The following is a 19,425-nucleotide window of genomic DNA, read 5'->3' as shown; positions in this document are numbered from 1 at the left end:
CAATAAGAATAATAATAATAACAACAATAATACATAATTGCAGCACGGTGGAGTGGCTGTAAAGCGTTGGTGTCACAGTTCTGAGGACCGGGGTTCAAAACACCTGTGTGGAGTTTGCATATTCTCCCTGTGTCTGCGTGGATTTTCTCTTGGCACTTTGGTTTCCTCCCACATCCCAAAAATATGCATTAACTGGAGACACTAAATTGCCCTTAGGTTTGATTGTGACTGCGAGTGTTTTCTGTCTCCATGTGTCCTGCGATTGACTGGCAATCAGTTCATGGTATTGTTCATGGTGATAATTGGCAAAGATGTCATTTGATATTTCATGGAGCATTCAGTGACAGTGTGAATGTGAGTGTGAATGCTCATATATAAGTTATATAGGTGCCCTGTGACTGACTGGCAACTGGTTCAGGGTATAGGCTGCCTTTCACCTGAAGTCAGCTGGTCTAGGCTCGAGTTGACTGTGACCCTAGCCAGGGTAAGCAGTGTTGAGAATGGATGGACAGATGCGGTGTTGACTGACATGAAGAGATTCATAATTTCATAAATATTACGAAATGCCTTGTATTATTATTGTGTGTTTGTGTGTATGTGTGTGTACATGCTATTTTTTATGTAGTTACCGTGTGGCAGCAAGCTAGAATGGACCTACAATTTGGTAACAAACAAAAACGAATGCTGCCAAAGTGCTAACGTTGCTCAACAATGTGTCTACAACACACTATGATATTCAAAAGTATGTGCTACCGTATTTTCTGGATGACAAAGTCCTACTTTTTTGCAGTGCTGTGAACCCCGTGGTATATTTTAACAATGCAGGTAAAATATTGATTTTTTTTTTTGGGGTGGAGATGATGGATGTTGTGTGGGAGGATATGAGGACATTGGGTTTTAGTGAAGAAGATGCACGAGGTAGGCTTGGATGGAAAAAGATGAAACGCTGTGGGGACCCCTAATGGGACAAGCCGAAAGTAAAAGAAGAAAAAGGAGTTTAAACAGACAACAAAACCTTGTTGGAAGATAATGGTTAAAACTTGGCCTTTTCCTCTAACATACTCAGGTTTGAAAATTTGCAAATGCCTCCAATGTGTTGAAGACTTTGCCTCAAGCGCGCATAGAAGAATTTACCTGGAGTGCACAAAGAATCTACCTCAATTGCACATAGAAGAAGAATCTACCGCAATTGACATCACAGGAATGCTATCAACTCAAGTGCATCATTGAAGTATTCAAATATAGAGATAAATGAAAAAATAAAGTATTTCAACTCGAAGCACAGCGCTGCAACAGTAGACGCACACTTTCAAGCAGCGTTTTGAACAGCATGAAGGCAGCATTCAAAATGAAGTGCAAAAAGGCTTTTACGGATGCATGAACATACCCACACATAGCGTGTGTAACGTCCTAAATGAATCCCAGCGACTGCCTCACCTAACCGCTCGGGTTCGATTCAAACCAAGTTACGAACCACTGCTTTAAAGATTTTTTTTCTCATGAGCTCCTTCCACCTGGGGAAGGCTATCCCAATATTGATCCTCTTTTGAATTGTCCGCTACTTAAGTTGCCCTTTTTGTTTTCTTGTTGCTGGAGTTGCTGACTCCTTTGCACATCTTTGGTCCTGCATTATTCCACTAGAGTAGTGCAGATTTGCGGGGATATTGTAATGAAATGATTTTCTCTTATGGTTTCTCAATCTCTGTGCTAAATCTCACGGAATTGTCATGTAATTTCCTTCAGTCCTGTGAGTGGTGGCTGGAAGGCACTTCTGTGTGTGTCTCTCTCTTGTTTACAAACCACACTTTTAGAAATACAAGAGCAAAGATGGTAGTTCCTTCTGTAGAAGATCACCTCTAGAGAGGCCAGGCAGATTTACTGGGATATGGTAAGAAAATGATCTTCTCTTTCGGTTTCTCAATCTCTGTGCTAAATCTCAGGAAATTGCCATGTAAACTTCGGTAATCATTGAAGATTCATCCCACATTCCACAACTCCTTGCTGATGCCTATCTCCACCTGTGCCCTGGTTCATTCTGGAGTCACAGGTCTATCATCAGCTTCACAATTGAAATATAAATATCAAGGTATTAATAATTCGACCACGATGTATAACATACAATCTCCTCCAAAATTATTGGAACAGAGAGGCCAATTCCTTTATTTTTGCAACAAACTGAATAGAAGATCAACATTTCATCCTTAATTTGCAGGTATTTATATCAGAAGTTGACAATATTTTGAACGGATCAATAACTTTGAAGTAAGCATAAGTATTTAAAGAAATTAAAAATCAATGACGTGAAAAAGACAATTTTACATTGAGAATCCTTTGAAAGTAATCACACAAAAAAAAACTGTAAAGACACAAAAAAGGCAGAAACCATATCTGAAACTGAACACAGATATTTTCTGCAATTTACAGTATTTTCATTTTATCTATTTAACCTTATCTGTACTGCTCAGGAAAGTGAGAACAGATTCTCATTTATCTCCTCCTAATGTGTAGGAGAAGCAGCTCTACTCTGAGCCCCTCCCAGATGACAGAGCTTCAGCAACTGTCTGTAAGGGAGAGCCTGGAGAACCTGCTGAGGGAAACTCATTTCACCCACAGCTATCTGTGATCTAAGGCACTTATGACCAGTGTTAGCTCTAATTTTTAATGTCAAATGTCAAACACACTAAGCATCTCAGCGATCCCTTTGACCACTATGAGGAAACTCAGACATGTCATCCATTGAAGTTACATGGGTTATTAAAAGAATCTGATTGCAGCATTTACATTACCATCATAACACTTTGATTAGGAACAGTTTTATTTAAGTGTTTTTGCAAATTATACTGAACTAAACTATGAACTATAAATTTGAAAGCCCCCTTCCAAATTTATTTCACGCATTTTTTCACAATGATATTTCAGTCTGTTTTTCATGGTGTAAAACTGAATTACTGTTTGCACAATATTCTTTCGCAGTGCATGCTGACAATTGAATGATGCTCCCAAACAGTTTGATGTTGAATGTTATTTGGCTCCCTATATTTAAAATAGATAACTATATTTTTGTGCAATGTATTCTGTGCTTTCATCCATGGTGGTGTGCCAAGTTGGAACTTATACACACCATCTCATCCTCCACTGTTTGATTTAATAAAAAAATTCAAAGGCATAACTTTTGCTATGTCAGCTTTCTGGTGTACTCAGGTACTTTTCAGACCAGATCTTTCTCTCTTGAAAAAAGAGGAATATCGTGTCCAGTTTTACTGCTTTTTCTTCTATTTGCACATACTCTGACAGTCATTGCATCGTAAAATAAGAGTATTTCTTTTGCTTACCGTTTTACTTTCACCACGAGGGTAAACATAGGTAGTGTGTCTCGCTTGTCTTCGCTCTACTATGCCCAAACCACTCTATGTATGTGAATTGGATGCAGCTAGTCACCCCTCACTCATTGAAAACATATTTCAAATGGGACTTTTGCATCTTATATTGTACTTCTTCTTCTTCTTTTTTTTTTTTTTTTTTTTTTGTGCACAACGCAAAATGTCTGTGCACGTAGACCACATCAGCAGTGTGCAATAGTGTGCACGCACAGCTTAGAGCAGGAGTTGGGAACCTATGCCTCGCAAATCATACCTGGTTCTTTTGATGGTTCCATATGGCTCGCGGAGCCCTCATAACAACAAACATGTGATTTCTGTCATGCATGCAACGCACCCAGAGACAGTTTGGCCAACTGGGCTTGCCGTAGTTTGCCGTAGAAGTTGAGTACGTGCAGTTGGTGCAAAAGGGTCGAACGCCGATCGGTTGCAGTAACTAATTATGGAAACACTTTTTAGTTGACAAAGGTTGCTCAAAGAAAAAAAAAAAGAGGCATATCGGAGGTTTTAACAAGAATGGACAGCCTTTGTGGAGAGAGACGGTTATGCTGTGTGTCTAAATTCACAGATGGGGAGTATCAGTATGCCTAAGCATTCGTACTCGATGTTGCCAATAAACATTCCAACAACATAAAGGCAAGATAATCAAACGAATAAAAGACACGCCTTTGTCGGCAAGAACTATTCGCCATTGTACCATCATGATGGCAAATTAAATTGATTTACATTCACGATTAATGCTTGGAAGTCTCAACGGCTGTGTGAAGCTTAAAGCTCAAGTGTTGTCAAATGGATGATTTTTGGTATATTATTAATGAAAAACCCACAGCCAATATGGTCCCATGTGTTGTTTCACCACAAAATATGATTTTGACGTATACAGCTTTTTGTAACTCCCGCCATGAAAATCCTCTTGAGGGATTTGTTTTCGAGAAGAAGCAGGACAGAGGCGCCCCCTAGTGGACTCGTTTGTTTCCATTAGTTTTACCTCCGGGAAGATAGCTCGTTGTTCCTTTGTGTTAACCAAAATACTACTCATTGCATTGCTGGACATTGCTTGAACACTCGGGAGAATGGAATTACCCTTCATAAGTTTGAAAGAGACCCTGTTCGCTGTGAAAAATGGATTTCACGGGTGCAGAGGACGAGAGCTTTGTGGGTTCCAAATAACAGGTAGGTGTGTATACAGCTCCAAAAAAAAAAAAAAAGTTGGGGCAGACCACGTAATCGGTCTCTCTCATAACGTAGCAAAAGATCCGCGTCTGAAATGTGTTGATGTGCACATACAGCTGCTAAACAAAATAGTGCGGGGTGGACAACGAAATCGGTCTCTCTCATAACGTAACAAAAGATCCACGTATGAAATGTGTCGATGTGCGCGTCGCCCAGCCAACAATGTCTCGATAGTGTTCATCGAGTACTGCAGCGACTTCGAGCATACCCCTAAAAGCAACATAGCTAGGCTCCACCTCCTCCTTATATGCCACCAAGGGAGCCGAAACTCAGCCACACTCAGCCACACCGGCTGAGGCGCCGCGTTCGGCGGTCACAGCTTCTGCGAAGGCTGTGCGTCGGGCTTTGCGACAGGGGCGGCTCTGAAGAACCCAGCCGAGAATGCGTTACTCAGTCGCGTGCGCGCATAAAGCGCCCCATCTCGACTGTGACTAAAGCAGCACCGCTCGGCTCCGTCATAATCCACACCGGCCGGCTGCGATGAGCCGCGATGGCTCATTTCCGCAGCGGGAGTGGATCGGACAGGATGTGGTTTGGCCGTGATCGGATATCTGAATATGGCTCGAAACAATAGTCTAATATTGCCCTGAGGGCTTGAAACAATAGTGTAATATTGCCCCGGTAACTTCACTCGGTTGTGAGGTGTTGCCCTTTTCGAAAAGAACTTGGGTGTCAGAAGGGGCGTCGGAAAAATGCGAATATCTCTGTTGTTCGGCTTCTGTAGTAGCAGGCACTGCGCGTTTTCAACGGTGGTAGTGACGATGACGTCAAGGACAGATGACACGACTGATATTGCGACCACTTTGATGTCGAGGGACACTGAATTGCGCAACTTTGTGCATGGATGACGCGCTCTACACTCACTTTTTTTTTTCCGTATAGAAATTGAAGTGAATACTGTTATATGTATTTTTCATTACAATATCTATTTTAGAATGTTTATAGGGATGACACCCGTGCTTTAGCAACAGTGTAACAATGTTATTTAAAAGAATTTAGAGACTTATTGTACTCTAAAAGTGTTGGTCTTACATAAATCCGCAAATACTTCTATATATATTTTTTTAAATATTATATGGATCTTTTGGAATAACATTTTAAAATATTTGGCATTTATGGTTCTTTCAGTCAAAAAGGTTCTCGACCCCCAGCTTAGAGGGAACATTGGTCAGGACCTCTTTAACTGGGAGGATGTAAGGATGTTTATTATACGCTGGTTATGTTATTCTGTTTGGTGTGGTGTAATAATTTTAGTTTCGATGTGATACCGTTAGTTTGAACAACATCTTGAGTAATAACTTGTATCCATTGGTAGTGTGTGAGAAAATGTACAATTCTTCTGCTTGCAAATGTAAAATTGCAATTGTTCCTCACTGTATTATGAGCGCTCTCCTTTAGTCCATGCCAATAATGTAACTGGTGTGTTCAGGCATTCTTCACTGGTCTAGTCACACAACAACACTTACAGACTTTGGAACTCTTGGTGAACTTAATGTGCCCTGTCCGTTTTGGAAAAAAATTGAAGACTTTTAACTGCACCTTATGGTTGCAAAAGTATGCTACATATTATATGTAGGTATTTTAATACTGCATCCGTTAGTCACGGCTTTTCATTGTTCGCGGCGGCAGGGGGGCGAAGGAACATAACCCCTGCAAATAATGAGGGAACATGCCAATACACTAACACAAGAAAATATGTATGCAAACTGTACTTTGTGACAGAGTAACAGGTTAAGTATTGCATTATAGTACATGGTGGATACAAGGTCCATAAAAGGCATGTGAGCAGATAATCTCTAAAGCTTTTTTACATCTTGCTTTTTGCCTCACATTTTGTGCTGTCGGCTTTTTGAACTGCTTACTTGTGGGTTAGGGTGGGTTGTCCTGGAATTAAACCTCCCTCTTCAACTGCTATTTGCATTCGAGTCATTGCATTTGGGTCCTACCCCTTGCCATTGCTCATGACAGAACAAACTAGCAAGACATGGACCCTGCAGACTCAGACCCGGTGCGTAAAGCACTTCAAACACTGGGACGAAACATCGCGCAGCTGGAGGAACAACTTGGTGCCCTGCACCTATCTTTTAAGGAAGAGCATGACATTGTTGTGAGACAGGTGGTCTCACAGTTGGGAAATTACGTCAATATGACACAAACTCAGGGAACAGTCACTCACCATGCCACCACTTAACACCTCTGCTGCTGTCTGGTAGGTACTCGGCAGACTCCGAGAACATCAAGCCATTAATCATGCAATGCAAACTCCATTTTGAGCTACAGGCAGCTGTGTTCTGCACTGAGTGTGCAAAAATTGCTTTCATCATATCCCACACGACTGGGACTGCGGAGGTGTGGGCAACTGCCGAATTGAGCCGGACTTTGTCACATTTCATTCTTGGACCTTGTTTGTCAAGACAAGACAATGGAGCAGATTTTCAAGTACTCCACCCAGGAGTGTGAGGCAGATAATTCCTTAATTGCGTTGGAGCAAGTAAGGATAGGGTGTCTGATTATGCCATAGAATTCCGTATCCTAGCGGCTGATAGTAAGTGGAACAATACAGCGGTACGTGATGCATATTTTCATTGGCTGTCCCCTGCCGTCAAGAATCACTTGGTCCCATTTTATCTTCCAACCGAGTTGGACACGCTCATAGCTCTCGCAATTATGATCGACAAGGGGCTCATTGATCGTGAGCTAGACAGAGATCGATGGAAGGATACGTCACGAGGTATAGACAAAACGAATGTCAGTGAGTAGCCGAACCAAGGTAGAACACCTGTCGGCAGCCTCGGCCAACGGGCCTGTGTCGCCTCACACGAATCAGGCAGTATCGGTCTCTCTTGAGGTGCTTTAACGCCGGCAGAGAGAGGGATGGTGCTTCTATTGTGGGCATTCAGGTCATTACGTGAGGAACTGTCATGTCAAAGCAACCGGTGCCATAAACATAAGCAACGGAATGGTGAACCTACGTGGGGCAAGGGCCTCCTTAGTGCTGCAAAGTATCCTGGGAGCATGTAAATACCTTTTAAAGTGCATATTTTGTGTCAATTATTTCTCAAGTCATTGTTTATTTGTTTATGATATGCTAGTTATGCTATTCTATTTGTTGTGATGTTATCATTTTAGTTTGATGTAACACCGAGTGTGATTAATGACTTGCCTACACTGGCAGTTTGTGGGACAATGTAAGCTTCTTATGCTTGCAAATGTAAAATTGTAATTGTTCCTCACTGTCTTATGAATGCCTTCATATGGTAGTGTACATACACGCTAGAACACGTCAGCATGCATGTTAGCAGTGTAAATAGCGTGTACAAGTGTACTTCATTGGACTAGTCACATGACAACATTGAAAGATTTTGGAAAACAGTGTGCACATAAGGTGCCCCAGCTCATTAAGAGAGAATTGCATCTTATAGTCACGAAAAATGGTACATTGTAAAAAAAAACAAAAAAACAATAACTTTAATTCATGAATATGCAGGTCCACAAACTTAGAACTTCAAATGGGTAAGGGCACAATGTATACTACTTTCATCTCCCATTCTTATGGAAAACATCTCTGTTCAGTTCTGCAATTTTTTTCAAAGCGTTTTCTTCAAGATCCATGATCCAAAATTAACAAATTTACTTACTGTGTGTTGATAACCAGTCTGTCCCACTGTCCTTTGATATCATCCTCAGATGGCTGCTCTGTTACGTAAAGGCCGTCAAACTCCAACTTCCTGGCAACCTCCTTTTCACGCTTAAAGACCACCAATGGAACCTACAAGACACAGTTAGCCAAATGCATGATACATATCCAGGCACATACATGCACACCAAAGCAACAGTGCTACTGTATTTCAGTAGTTGTTTTTGGTGTAGAAAAATGTATTTATTCATTGTGAAAGAAATCGTCGTGTGTTTGTATTGTACATTTATGTACAGTTGAAGACAGAAGTTTACATACACTGCAAAAACGCATTTAAGTTTTTGTCTTACTGTCCGAAGCCAAATCAGACTAAACCTCTCTCATTTCTGGTCAGTCAGGATCACCAAAATTCTTTAATTTTGTTAAGTTCCATGAAAATGAGAGGAGTTTCTTGGAGAAAAGTTTAAATAAATTTCCTTTGTATCAAGTTGCATGTTGTTTGAACTGCATGACTTGGGCCAAACATTTTAGATAACCTTCGACAATATACACAAAATTCCACAGTATTCTGCTGGGATCCTGGCCTATTTCTCCTGGTGTAACTCAGTCAGGTTTGTCTGTTGCCTTGCTCACAAATGCCTTTTCAGATCTGCCCACAAATTTTTGATGGTATTCAGATGAGAACTTTGTGATGGCCATTCCAAGACATTGAATTTGTTATCCTCAAGTAACTTTTAAACCATTTTGACCGTATGCTTTGGGTCATTGTCTATTTGGAAGACCCATTTGCACCCAAATTTTAGCTTCTTGGCTGATGTCTTGAGATGTTACCTTAATATCTCCATGTAATTTTCCTTCTTTAATGCAGCCCTATGGGGGGCACAAGCCAGTGCAATCTGTAGGCCGGTCCCAAGCCAGGATAAATGCAGTGGGTTGCGTCAGGAAGGGCATCCGGCGTAAAAACTGTGCCAAACAAATATGAGCGTTCATCTAAAGAATCCCATACCGGATCGGTCGTGGCCCAGGTTAACAACGCCCGCCCCCAGCACTGCTAACCTGCAGGTCGTCAGTGGAAATTCAGCAACTCTGGGTCGAAGACAAAGAAGAGGAGGAACCTGGATCCATCGTCAGAAGAAAAAGAGGAATGCACAGAGCCCACAACTGAGTGTAGGGACTTTGAATGTTGGGACTATGACAGGAAAAGCTCAGGAGTTGGTTGACATGATGATTAGGAGAAAGGTTGATATTCTGTGCATCCAAGAGAGCAGGTGAAAAGGTAGTAAGGCTAGAAGTTTAGGAGCAGGGTTTAAATTATTCTACCATGAAGTAGATGGGAAGAGAAATGGAGTAGGGGTTATTTTAAAGGAATAGCTGGCTAAGAAGGTCTTGGAGGTGAAAAGAGTATCAGATCGAGTGATGAGACTAAAATTTGAAATTGAGGGTGTTATGTATAATGTGGTTAGCGGCTGTGCCCCACAGGTAGCATGTGACCTAGAGTTGAAAGAGAAATTCTGGAAGGAACTAGATGAAGTAGTTCTGAGCATCCCAGACAGCAGAGAGTTGTGATTGGTGCAGATTGTAATGGACATATTAGTAAAGGAAACAGGGGCAATGAAGAAGTGATGGGTAAGTACGGCATCCAGGAAAGGAACTTTGAGGGACAAATGGTGGTGCACTTTGTAAAAAGGATGGAGATGGCTGTAGTGAACACTTGTTTCCAGAAGAGGGAGGAACATATAGTGACCTACAAGAGTGGAGGTAGAAGCACGCAGGTGGATTAAATTTTGTGCAGACAATGTAATCTAAAGGAGGTTACTGACTATAAAGTAGTGGTAGGGGAGAGTGTAGCTCGACAGCATAGGATGGTAGTGTGTAGGATGACTCTGGTGGTGGGTAGGAAGATTAAGAAAACAAAGGTAGAGCAGAGAACCATGTGGTGGAAGCTGAGAAAGGAAGAATGTTGTGCGGCCTTTCGGAAAGAGGTGAGACAGGCTCTCGATGGACAGCAGAAGCTCCCGGAAGACTGGACAACGACAGCCAAGGTAATCAGAGAGACAGGCAGGAGAGTACTTGGTGTGTCTTTTGGTAGGAAAGGGTAGAAGGAGACTTGGTGGTGGAACCCCAAAATACAGGGAGTCATACAAGGAAAGAGATTAGCGAAGAAGAAGTGTGATACTGAGAGGACTGAGGAGAGGCGAAAGGAGTACATCGAGATGCGACATAGGGGAAAGGTAGAGGTGGCAAAGGCTAAACAAGAGGCATATGAAGACATGTACACCAGGTTGGACATGAAACGAGAAAAGGATCTCTACAGGTTGGCCAGACAGAGGGATAGAGATGGGAAGGATGTGCAGCAGGTAAGGGTGATTAAGGATAGAGATGGAAATGTGTTGACTGGTGCCAGTAGTGTGCTAAATAGATGGAAAGAATACTTTGAGAAATTGATGAATGAAGAAAATGAGAGAGAAGGAAGAGTTGAAGAGGCACGTGTGAAGGACCAGGAAGTGGAAGTGATTACTAAGGGGGAAGTCAGAAAGGCATTACAAAGGATGAAAAATGGAAAGGCAGTTGGTCCTGATGTCATACCGGTAGAGGTATGGAAGCAATTTGGAGAGATGGCTGTGGAATTTTTGACCAACTTATTCAACAGAATACTAGCGGGCGAAAAGATGCCTGAAGAATGGAGGAAAAGTGTTCTAGTTCCAATTTTTAAGAACAAAGGGGATAACCAGAGCTGTGGGAACTATAGAGGAATAAAGTTGATGAGCCACACAATGAAGTTATGGGAAAGAGTAGTGGAGGCTAGACTCAGGACAGAAGTAAGTATCTGCGAGCAACAGTATGGTTTCATGCCGAGAAAGAGTACCACAGATGCATTATTTGCCTTGAGGATGCTAGTGGAAAAGTACAGAGAAGGTCAGAAGGAGCTACATTGTGTCTTTGTGGATCTAGAGAAAGCCTATGACAGAGTACCAAGAGAGGAACTGTGGTACTGCATGCCTAAGTCTGGTGTGGCAGAGAAGTATGTTAAAATAGTACGGGACATGTATGATGGCAGCAGAACAATGGTGAGGTGTGCCTTAGGTGTCACAGAGGAATTCAAGGTGGAGGTGGGACTGCATCAGGGATCAGCACTGAGCCCCTTCCCGTTTGCAGTGGTAATGGATAGGCTGACAGATGAGGTTAGACTGGATTCCCCTTGGACCATGATGTTCGCAGATGATATTGTGATATGCAGTGAAAGCAGGGAGCATGCGGAGGAACAATTAGAAAGATGGAGACATGCACTGGAAAGGAGAGTAATGAAGATTAGCTGGAGTAAAACAGAATATATGTCCGTGAATGAGAAAGGTGGAGGGGGAAGAGTGAGGCTACAGGGAGAAGAGATAGCGAGGGTGGAGGACTTCAAATATTTAGGGTCAACAATCCAGAACAATGGTGAGTGTGATAAGGAAGTGAAGAAACGGGTCCAAGCAGGTTGGAACAGCTGGCGAAAGGTGTCTGGTGTGTTATGTGACAGAAGAGTCTCTGCTAGGATGAAGGGCAAAGTTTACAAAACAGTGGTGAGGCCGGCCATGATGTACGGATTAGAGACGGTGGCACTGAAGAAACAACAGGAAGCAGAACTAGAGGTGGCAGAAATGAAGATGTTGAGGTTCTCGCTCGGAGTGAGCAGGTTGAATAGGATTAGAAATGAGCTCATTAGAGGGACAGCCAAAGTTGGATATTTTGGAGACAAGATTCGAGAGAGCAGACTTCGACGGTTTGGACATGTTCAGATGGATGTGGTGAGGGAAGACATGAGGGCAGTTGGGGTTAGAGAGGAAAATACAGGAGATAGGCTAAGATTGCAAAAGATGACACGCTGTGGCGACCCCTAACGGGACAAGCCGAAAGGAAAACAAGAATTTTCCTTCTTTATGATGCCATCTATTTTATAAAGCGTTCCAGTTCCTGCTAGATCGAAACAGTCTCACAACATGATGCTGACACCTCCACGCTTCATATTTGGTATGGTGTTCTCAAATCTACAAGCTTCAAGATGTAACATTGGTCATTCTGGCCAAACAGCTCCACTTTTGTTCCATCAGACCATCGGACATGTGTCCAGAAGTTGAGATTTTTGTTATGGTGTCTTTTTGCAAACTGTAATCTGTTTTTTTTTTTCATGTTTCTTCAGGAGTAGTGGGTTCATTCTCAGTGAGTAGCCTTTCAGTCCAAGTGCAGGACTCTTCACTGTGAATAATTACACTTTCCAATCAGCTTCATCCGACATTGTCACCAGTTCATTAGTTTTTGTTCTGGCGTTGTTTCACACATTTCAGACCGAAATACGTTCATCTCTGGGGCACAGAGCGGTGTGATGGCTGGAGATTCCCATGATGATTGCTTGCTTGCATGCGTGTATACATCCATCCATCCATCCATCCATTTTCTGAGCCGCTTATCTTCACGAGGGTTCTGGCAGTGCTGGAGCCAATCACAGCTGTCATCAGACTGGAAGGAGGGTCCACCCTGAACTGGTTGAGTGCCAATCACAGGGTACATTAAGACAGACAACAGTCGCACCCACAAGCACACCTACGGACAATTTAGACTCTCCAATAAATGCATGTCTTTGGGATGTGGGAGGAAACTGGAATCCCATGCAGGCACGTGGACAACATGCAAACTGGACACAGGCAAGGCCGGGATTTTAACCCAGATCCTCAGAACTGAGTGTCAACGGCGTGGCCAGGCCACTGGGCAGAGGTGCTGCTCCACACCTGCACCTTATTGATGCTAACTAGACCTAACTAACTAACTAGCCTTGTGTTCTTCATTCTCAGTTGCCAGATCGCTGTGCTTGAGACCGCATTCGTTTGCGTGAAAATATGAGCCTCGTTGTCACAGACATTATTTCTGTGCCACCACAACTAAGTCACATCTTGTTTTTTGCCAAGTAGTAATCCAACCTCGTTGTCATGTTATTTTGGACCTTGCTTGTTGTCACATGTTTTTGTGACTCTGCGTTTTTGGACTGCTTAACTGTGTATGCCCTCTGCCTTGAATAAAACCACCCTCAACATTATGTCACTGCCCCCGAGTCCTGAATTTGGGACCTACCCCATGTTGTGTGCATGTGACAGAACGAACTGGCCATACATGGACCCAGCGGACACAGACACAATAAATGCTCCAAACTCCAAGCCCAGAGCGATGTAGGATTTGCTACCCTTCGAGTGCAGCGGGCCAAAGAATTTGTTGCCTTCATGCTCCATTTCAAGGATCAATGTGAGCGGAGGCATTCAATGATGAAGGAGCTGGCCTAATTGGTTGCGGTTCACGTGGGTTCAGGAGAGGAGATTAATCGACCAGCTGCCACCCCTTGTTTTTGTTCCGGTGACACACTGCTCGTGACGTTCACCTATTTTTTTATTCACCTATTTCATCAGCGCAAGGTCCATGACGACCACCCTTCGCAAGTTTGGTTCAGACCTCCACCAGGCAGAACGCTCACTGCAACAGTCACTGAACCGTATTGAGACCTGGAGTTGACGTTGGAAAATTTAACTTTCAGTCCAAAAATCGGAATGCTCTGAAGACAATTTTACTTTTATTGCACTTTCATTATTTGCTTAAATATGACCTTATATGTTTAATCAACAGATAAAGTGTTGTCCATTTGCTAATCAGACAAGGATGTGTTGTGGAGCGTAGTGGCTGTCCTTGACCTTTGTACGCAGAAAACCGGCTGGTGGCAGCCTCCTCTCCCAGGCATTTCCGCGGAGACGAACGACACCAGATAAGGAGCGGAAAATTACCATCTTGGCCCAGGACCAGACTGCGTGAAGGGGGTTGGGGAGGGGGGGGGCAGCCACCTTTACCATGGACCCATACGTATAAAAGCCTTGGGTTTCCGGGCAGCTCTTGTCTTCTTCTCTGGGCTATCCTGCCAGAAGACACATGTCTTATGTGCGGCAGCATGTCTCATGTGCGGCAGATACCTACATAAGACCCGAATGTCTGTATTGCACATTCCTTTGTAATAAATGCATTTACTCGTCTAATCATTGGTCATCTCTTCCTCGATAAGCAAACACGCGTAGGGTCCAAACTCGCAAATCCCTACAGCTCTTTCTTCATCACCAACCCACATGAGGCCAGCTGGCGCCCATCTCTTCAGCTAAACAGTCAACCGTTGAAGTACAATCCCCACCCTAAATTCCTGGGCTTAACGTACGACTGCCAGCCAACCATGCAGCAATCGTGGGCGGGAAACTGCGACGCCAGGCGGGAGCCCTGACAAGCCTAGCAACATCTGAGTGGGGTTACAACAAGCAAACTCTACGCTTAACTTACATCGCCATGGGTCGAGTACAAGACAAATACGCAGCAGCAGCTTGGCTCCCATGGGTCTCATCAACCACGATGGATAAGCTAGAAACGTGTCTTTGCGGGTCAAGCCATCCCAGGCCAAGTCAAACCCACTCCGGCAGAGGCTATCTTGGCGGAGGCAGACATGCTGACAATCACCATGAGAGGGACACATCTTAGCGCCACTTATAATTGAAAAGTGGAAATGGCTTGCCCCCTCACACCCACAGTTTGAAATTGCGCAGAAAGAAGTGAAACAATGAACCAAAAAGCCCAGCTGGTGCCAGAAGGTCGGTGAGACCTGGAAATCCGACTTTGGAGCATCCAACCCCCCAGCAGCCAGAACTTCTCCCACCCTGGTCTAAGACAGGTGGACACGTCTTTGAGACTATCGGCAGTAAGTCAGGAGATGTGGAAGCCGACAAGAAGTGAGCCCTTCAATGACTGGAGGAAGGATGGGGCACCTTCGCCATGTTCCTCTACACAGACGGATTAGCAATGAGTACTGCAACAGGCAGTGGTGGAATCGTCGTCACCACTGGCCACCCAAGTGACCCCCAAGTCCACCGCTCCTTCGCCATTCCAAGAGGCCGATGGTGTTCCTCCATCCAGGCAGAGATCAAAGGTCAAGGTGTTGCAAATCATCCGCGCCGACAACACCATCCTGAAAGCCCGGGTGGTCAGTGACAGCCTTTTTTGCCTCCTTCACAACCAGAAAATGAACCCGTCGAACATCCTCAAGAACAACGACAAATGAAATATCCTCATACTCCTGTCGGAGCGTGGGTGCCGGGTGACCTTCACTTGGTGCACGGGTCATTGCACTATCGTCGGCAACAAGCTAGTTGATACCCAGGTGAAAGCTGGATCAGTCGCGGACCAAACCGAAGTCGATCACCATTAAGACATAGCAAAAGCAATAATCTGCAAAGCAACAAGGGATGGCTCGCCGTCCCATGAATGAACGCACTGAATCTACTGTGACCGAAGCAGCCTGATCAACCGCCAAGCAAAAATGACCTTCAGATGCCAAGACCAAGTGACATTGAGTCGGATCCAGTGTGGTCATCACCCCGCCCTGAAGTACTTGTTGGCCAAGATCGTCAGGGCAGTGGACACCATCTGCAGAAAATGTGGCCTAGGGGAGGAGACTGCGGAGCATGTCATCTACGATTGCCCCTGTATGCACAGGCCGTCAGCAGATCCCCCTTATCCAGATATGATTGTAAGAAAAACCTGTCTATGACGTTGGCCATCTGGGAGAAATGGACGACCACGCCCGACCTACCGGATGTGTCCCAGCCCATAACTAAACTACCTGCTATTTCTGTCATTGCTCGACAACAACAACAACAGCAGCACCCACCGTCTCTTGACCACACCTCGGGAGTGCTTGACCAGCATCAGCAGTAGCAGCCCGCCGCCTCTCAACCATGCCTGGGCGATACTCGACCAGCATCAGCCGCCGCCTCTCGACAAAGCCTTGGCAATGCTCGACCAGCAGCCTCAACAGCTGCCGGCTCTCGAGCACTGCCAAGGCACTGTCTGCACCTGTAACTTGCTTCTGTTTGGTTCCTGCTTTGCCATTGGGACCCTCTTCATGGATGTCCACCCGAGTCACCCTGTAGGGACCCTGGTGCTTGGCATCCTAGCCGACCTCCTGAACTACCCAACCAAGCACCTCGCTTTGAGTGGCCTTGACGGCCACCAGACAGACTGGGGTGGGGGTTTGTGCCCTACTCCGGGCCCTTTTTTCACTCACCCCTGGTGTTTTTTTTTTTTTTTTTTTGTCGCATCTAGGATCTGCGCATTGGCCGAGGCTATGTCTGGCAACTGTCCTGGGTGCAGCTGCCTCCAGCAGCAGCTCCACACCTGCACCTTATTGACGATAATTGGGCCAGGCATATTAGCCTTATGTTCTTTATTCTCAGTTGCCGGTTTGTTGTGCTTAAGACTGCATCAGTCTGCGTGAGTATACAAGCCCCTTGTTGTGTATCTCATTGCCATGGCCAGCGTTCCTGTGCCACCACAGCTAAGTCAAATCTTGTTTTTTTTGCCTAGAAGTAATCCAACCTTGTTTTCAATTTTTTTTGGCCCTTGCCTGTTGCCATGTGTTTTTGTGCCTATGCCTTTTTGGACTGCTTACCTGTGTATGACCTCTGCCTGGAATAAAAGCACCCTCAACATCATGTCCCTTCCTCGGATTCCTGCATTTGGGTCCTACCCCATGTCGTATGCACGTAACACTGTGAGGCCAACCTTCAAGCCAGGGGTGTCCAAACTTTTTGCAAAGAGGGCCAGATTTGGTAAGGTGAAAATGTGTGGGGGCCGACTATTTAGCCTGACATTCTTTGAACCATTAACATTAAATACAAATTAACTTTTTGGGATTTTTTTTAATTTAATTACAAATGGCATACTTTTACTTTTACAATTTTTTTTACATTTAGGTTTTTACCGAAATCACAAACCACAAAAAATTAAGAAAACTATAAAGGATATCTAAGTTCATGTGAAACATTACATATTATTCACTATTATATGCTCACTGTAGGAAAAGTGCTGAAAACAAAACAATGATCACTGCATATTCAAACTGTGATTTTGACCATCACAAAAAAATTAATTAACTGAGATTTAAGAATTTATTCAACTCAGAGGACTTAACAAAGGTCTTGCCTGCACTAATGTGAAGGGTGATACTGGGATCTTGACTGCAGTATGTAGTCCATGTCTGGCTCAAGAGCAGTGGTTTTGATGCGCAAGACGTCACGCAGGTGAGAGTCACTCAGTCTCGTCCTCATGCGGCTCTTGTTAATGTTCATAACGGAGAATGTCTTCTCGCACATGTATGTGGAGCCAAACAAGCTCAGCATTTTCTTAGCAAATGTCCGAATTGCTTGGAACCTGCCTTCATCCAGCTGGCGGTAGAAGTTGACAAGAGGGAGCTGTTGGTGCCGACTGCGATGCTCGGCGTTACACTGCAGCTCAATGAGCTCCAGTTGCAGGTGGTCTGGAGCGTCATCAGGGTCCACGGAGAAAGGAGAGGAAAAAAGCGTGATCTCCTTTTCAATAGCTGCAAAGTCCCGAAAGCGCTGCTGAAACTCCTCAACCAGAGATGAGATGTCTGCTGCATACTTTGTCATTTGCGCACTGATATGATCTGTGGGAAACTGGTCACAATTTCCTGCAGCGACGGGAAATGTGCGGTATTGGGCTGCGCCTGTGACAGGTGTCTTTGGAAAAGTAGCAGCTTGGTCCGAAAGGCTTTGATGTGTGAATACAGTTGGCTTACCACTGCATTTTGCCCTTGAAGGCTTGTGTTCAGCGCATTCAGATGTCGCGTTAAGTCAACTAAAAATCCCAAATCAGCCAGCCAAACAGGATCATTTAATTGTGGCATGGGTTGTCCCTTTTTAGTCAAGAATTGTCCAATTTCCTCCCTGAGAGAGAAGAAGCGCTGCAGCGCAGACCCCCGACTGAGCCACCTTACGTCGGTGTGATACAAAACATCTCCGTATTCAGCCTGGATGTCGAGAAGAAACTGTTGAAACTGGCGGTGGCACAGCGCTTTGGAGCGAATATAATTAATAGTCTTTATCACCGGTTTCATAACATTATTATATTTCATATATTTGGCACAGAGAACTTCTTGATGAATAATACAGTGGAGTTTAATAGCGCTGCCTCCTTCTTCGCTGACTTTGTTACAGACAAGGCTTGATAATCCACTCCGCTCGCCAGCCATGGCAGGTGCGCCGTCCGTAATAATCCCGGTGACTTTATTCCACTGTAGTTTCATGTCATCTACGGTGGAACAAACAGAAACAAATAAATCCGTTCCTCTTGTTTGGCCCTTCAGACTCTGGAGGTCCAGAAGCTCTTCACTCACGTTCATGTCATTGTCCACTCCTCTTAAAAAGATCAGTAACTGAGCGGTGTCGGACGCATCCGTGCTTTCATCGCACGCTAACGAGAAAAAGTCAACTCAGTTCCTTTTGCCTCTAACTGTCTCTTAATATCTAATGAAACGTCTTCAATTCTCCGTACCACAGTATTACGAGCCAGGCAAATATTGGCAAACTCTTGCTTCTTCGCGGGACAAATATTCTCAACCATTTCCATTACACAGTCTTTAATAAATTCACCCTCAGTGAAAGGTTTGCAGTGCTTTGCAATCAGCGTTGCCACTTCGTAGCTTGCCTTTGTGGCATTTTCATTTGACTCACGGACTCTTGTGAAAAAGCTTTGCTGTGCCGTTAAAACAGCTTCCAGTTGCTTCACTTTTTCACCGCGTTTGTTCCCAGTTAGCATGTCGTAGCTAGCATGTTTCGTCTGGTAGTGCCTCTTGATGTTGAATTCCTTGAAAACAGCCACAGTCTCTTGGCAAATTAGGCAGACACAGTTGTTTCGTATTTCAGTGAAAAAATACTCAAATTTCCACTTGTCCTGGAAGCGGCGGCCTTCGCGGTCAACTTTCCTTTTTTTGTTTACAGACGCCATGTTAGAAATGGGCTGGGCTGAAACGATCATGCAAGGTCAAGGGTCACGGCGGCCAGAGTGCGGCCACAGGGCTACTGCCATCTTCTGGTGAAATGAAAAATATGAAAAATAGCTTTTTGTACACATGTATTTTATACTGTGGTCAACAGTTCTGGCGGGCCGCATATTATTGATTTCATGATAGAGGCCGCGGGCCGGTAAAAATTTGTCCACGGGCCGCAATTGGCCCGGGGGCCGGACTTTGGACATGTCTGTTCTAAGCAGTTGCTCCACCGTGCCACTATTATGATCAAAATAATTCTCTCCCCAATTAATTTT

At 44.3% G+C, this 19,425-nt stretch overlaps 1 protein-coding gene across 1 annotated transcript in view; it reads right to left on the bottom strand.

Annotated features, from left to right (window-relative positions):
• ryr2a (ryanodine receptor 2a (cardiac)) overlaps window positions 1-19,425 on the bottom strand; it is a 407,989-nt gene that overhangs the window by 69,118 nt on the left and 319,446 nt on the right. The window contains 1 exon segment of the mRNA XM_061810997.1: window positions 8,249-8,379. Coding sequence (XP_061666981.1) covers window positions 8,249-8,379 — 131 coding nt within the window.

Source organism: Syngnathoides biaculeatus, chromosome 22 (genome assembly GCF_019802595.1).
Source record: "Syngnathoides biaculeatus isolate LvHL_M chromosome 22, ASM1980259v1, whole genome shotgun sequence".
NCBI lineage: Eukaryota > Metazoa > Chordata > Actinopteri > Syngnathiformes > Syngnathidae > Syngnathoides > Syngnathoides biaculeatus.
This window is presented reverse-complemented; position numbering and strand designations above follow the sequence as displayed.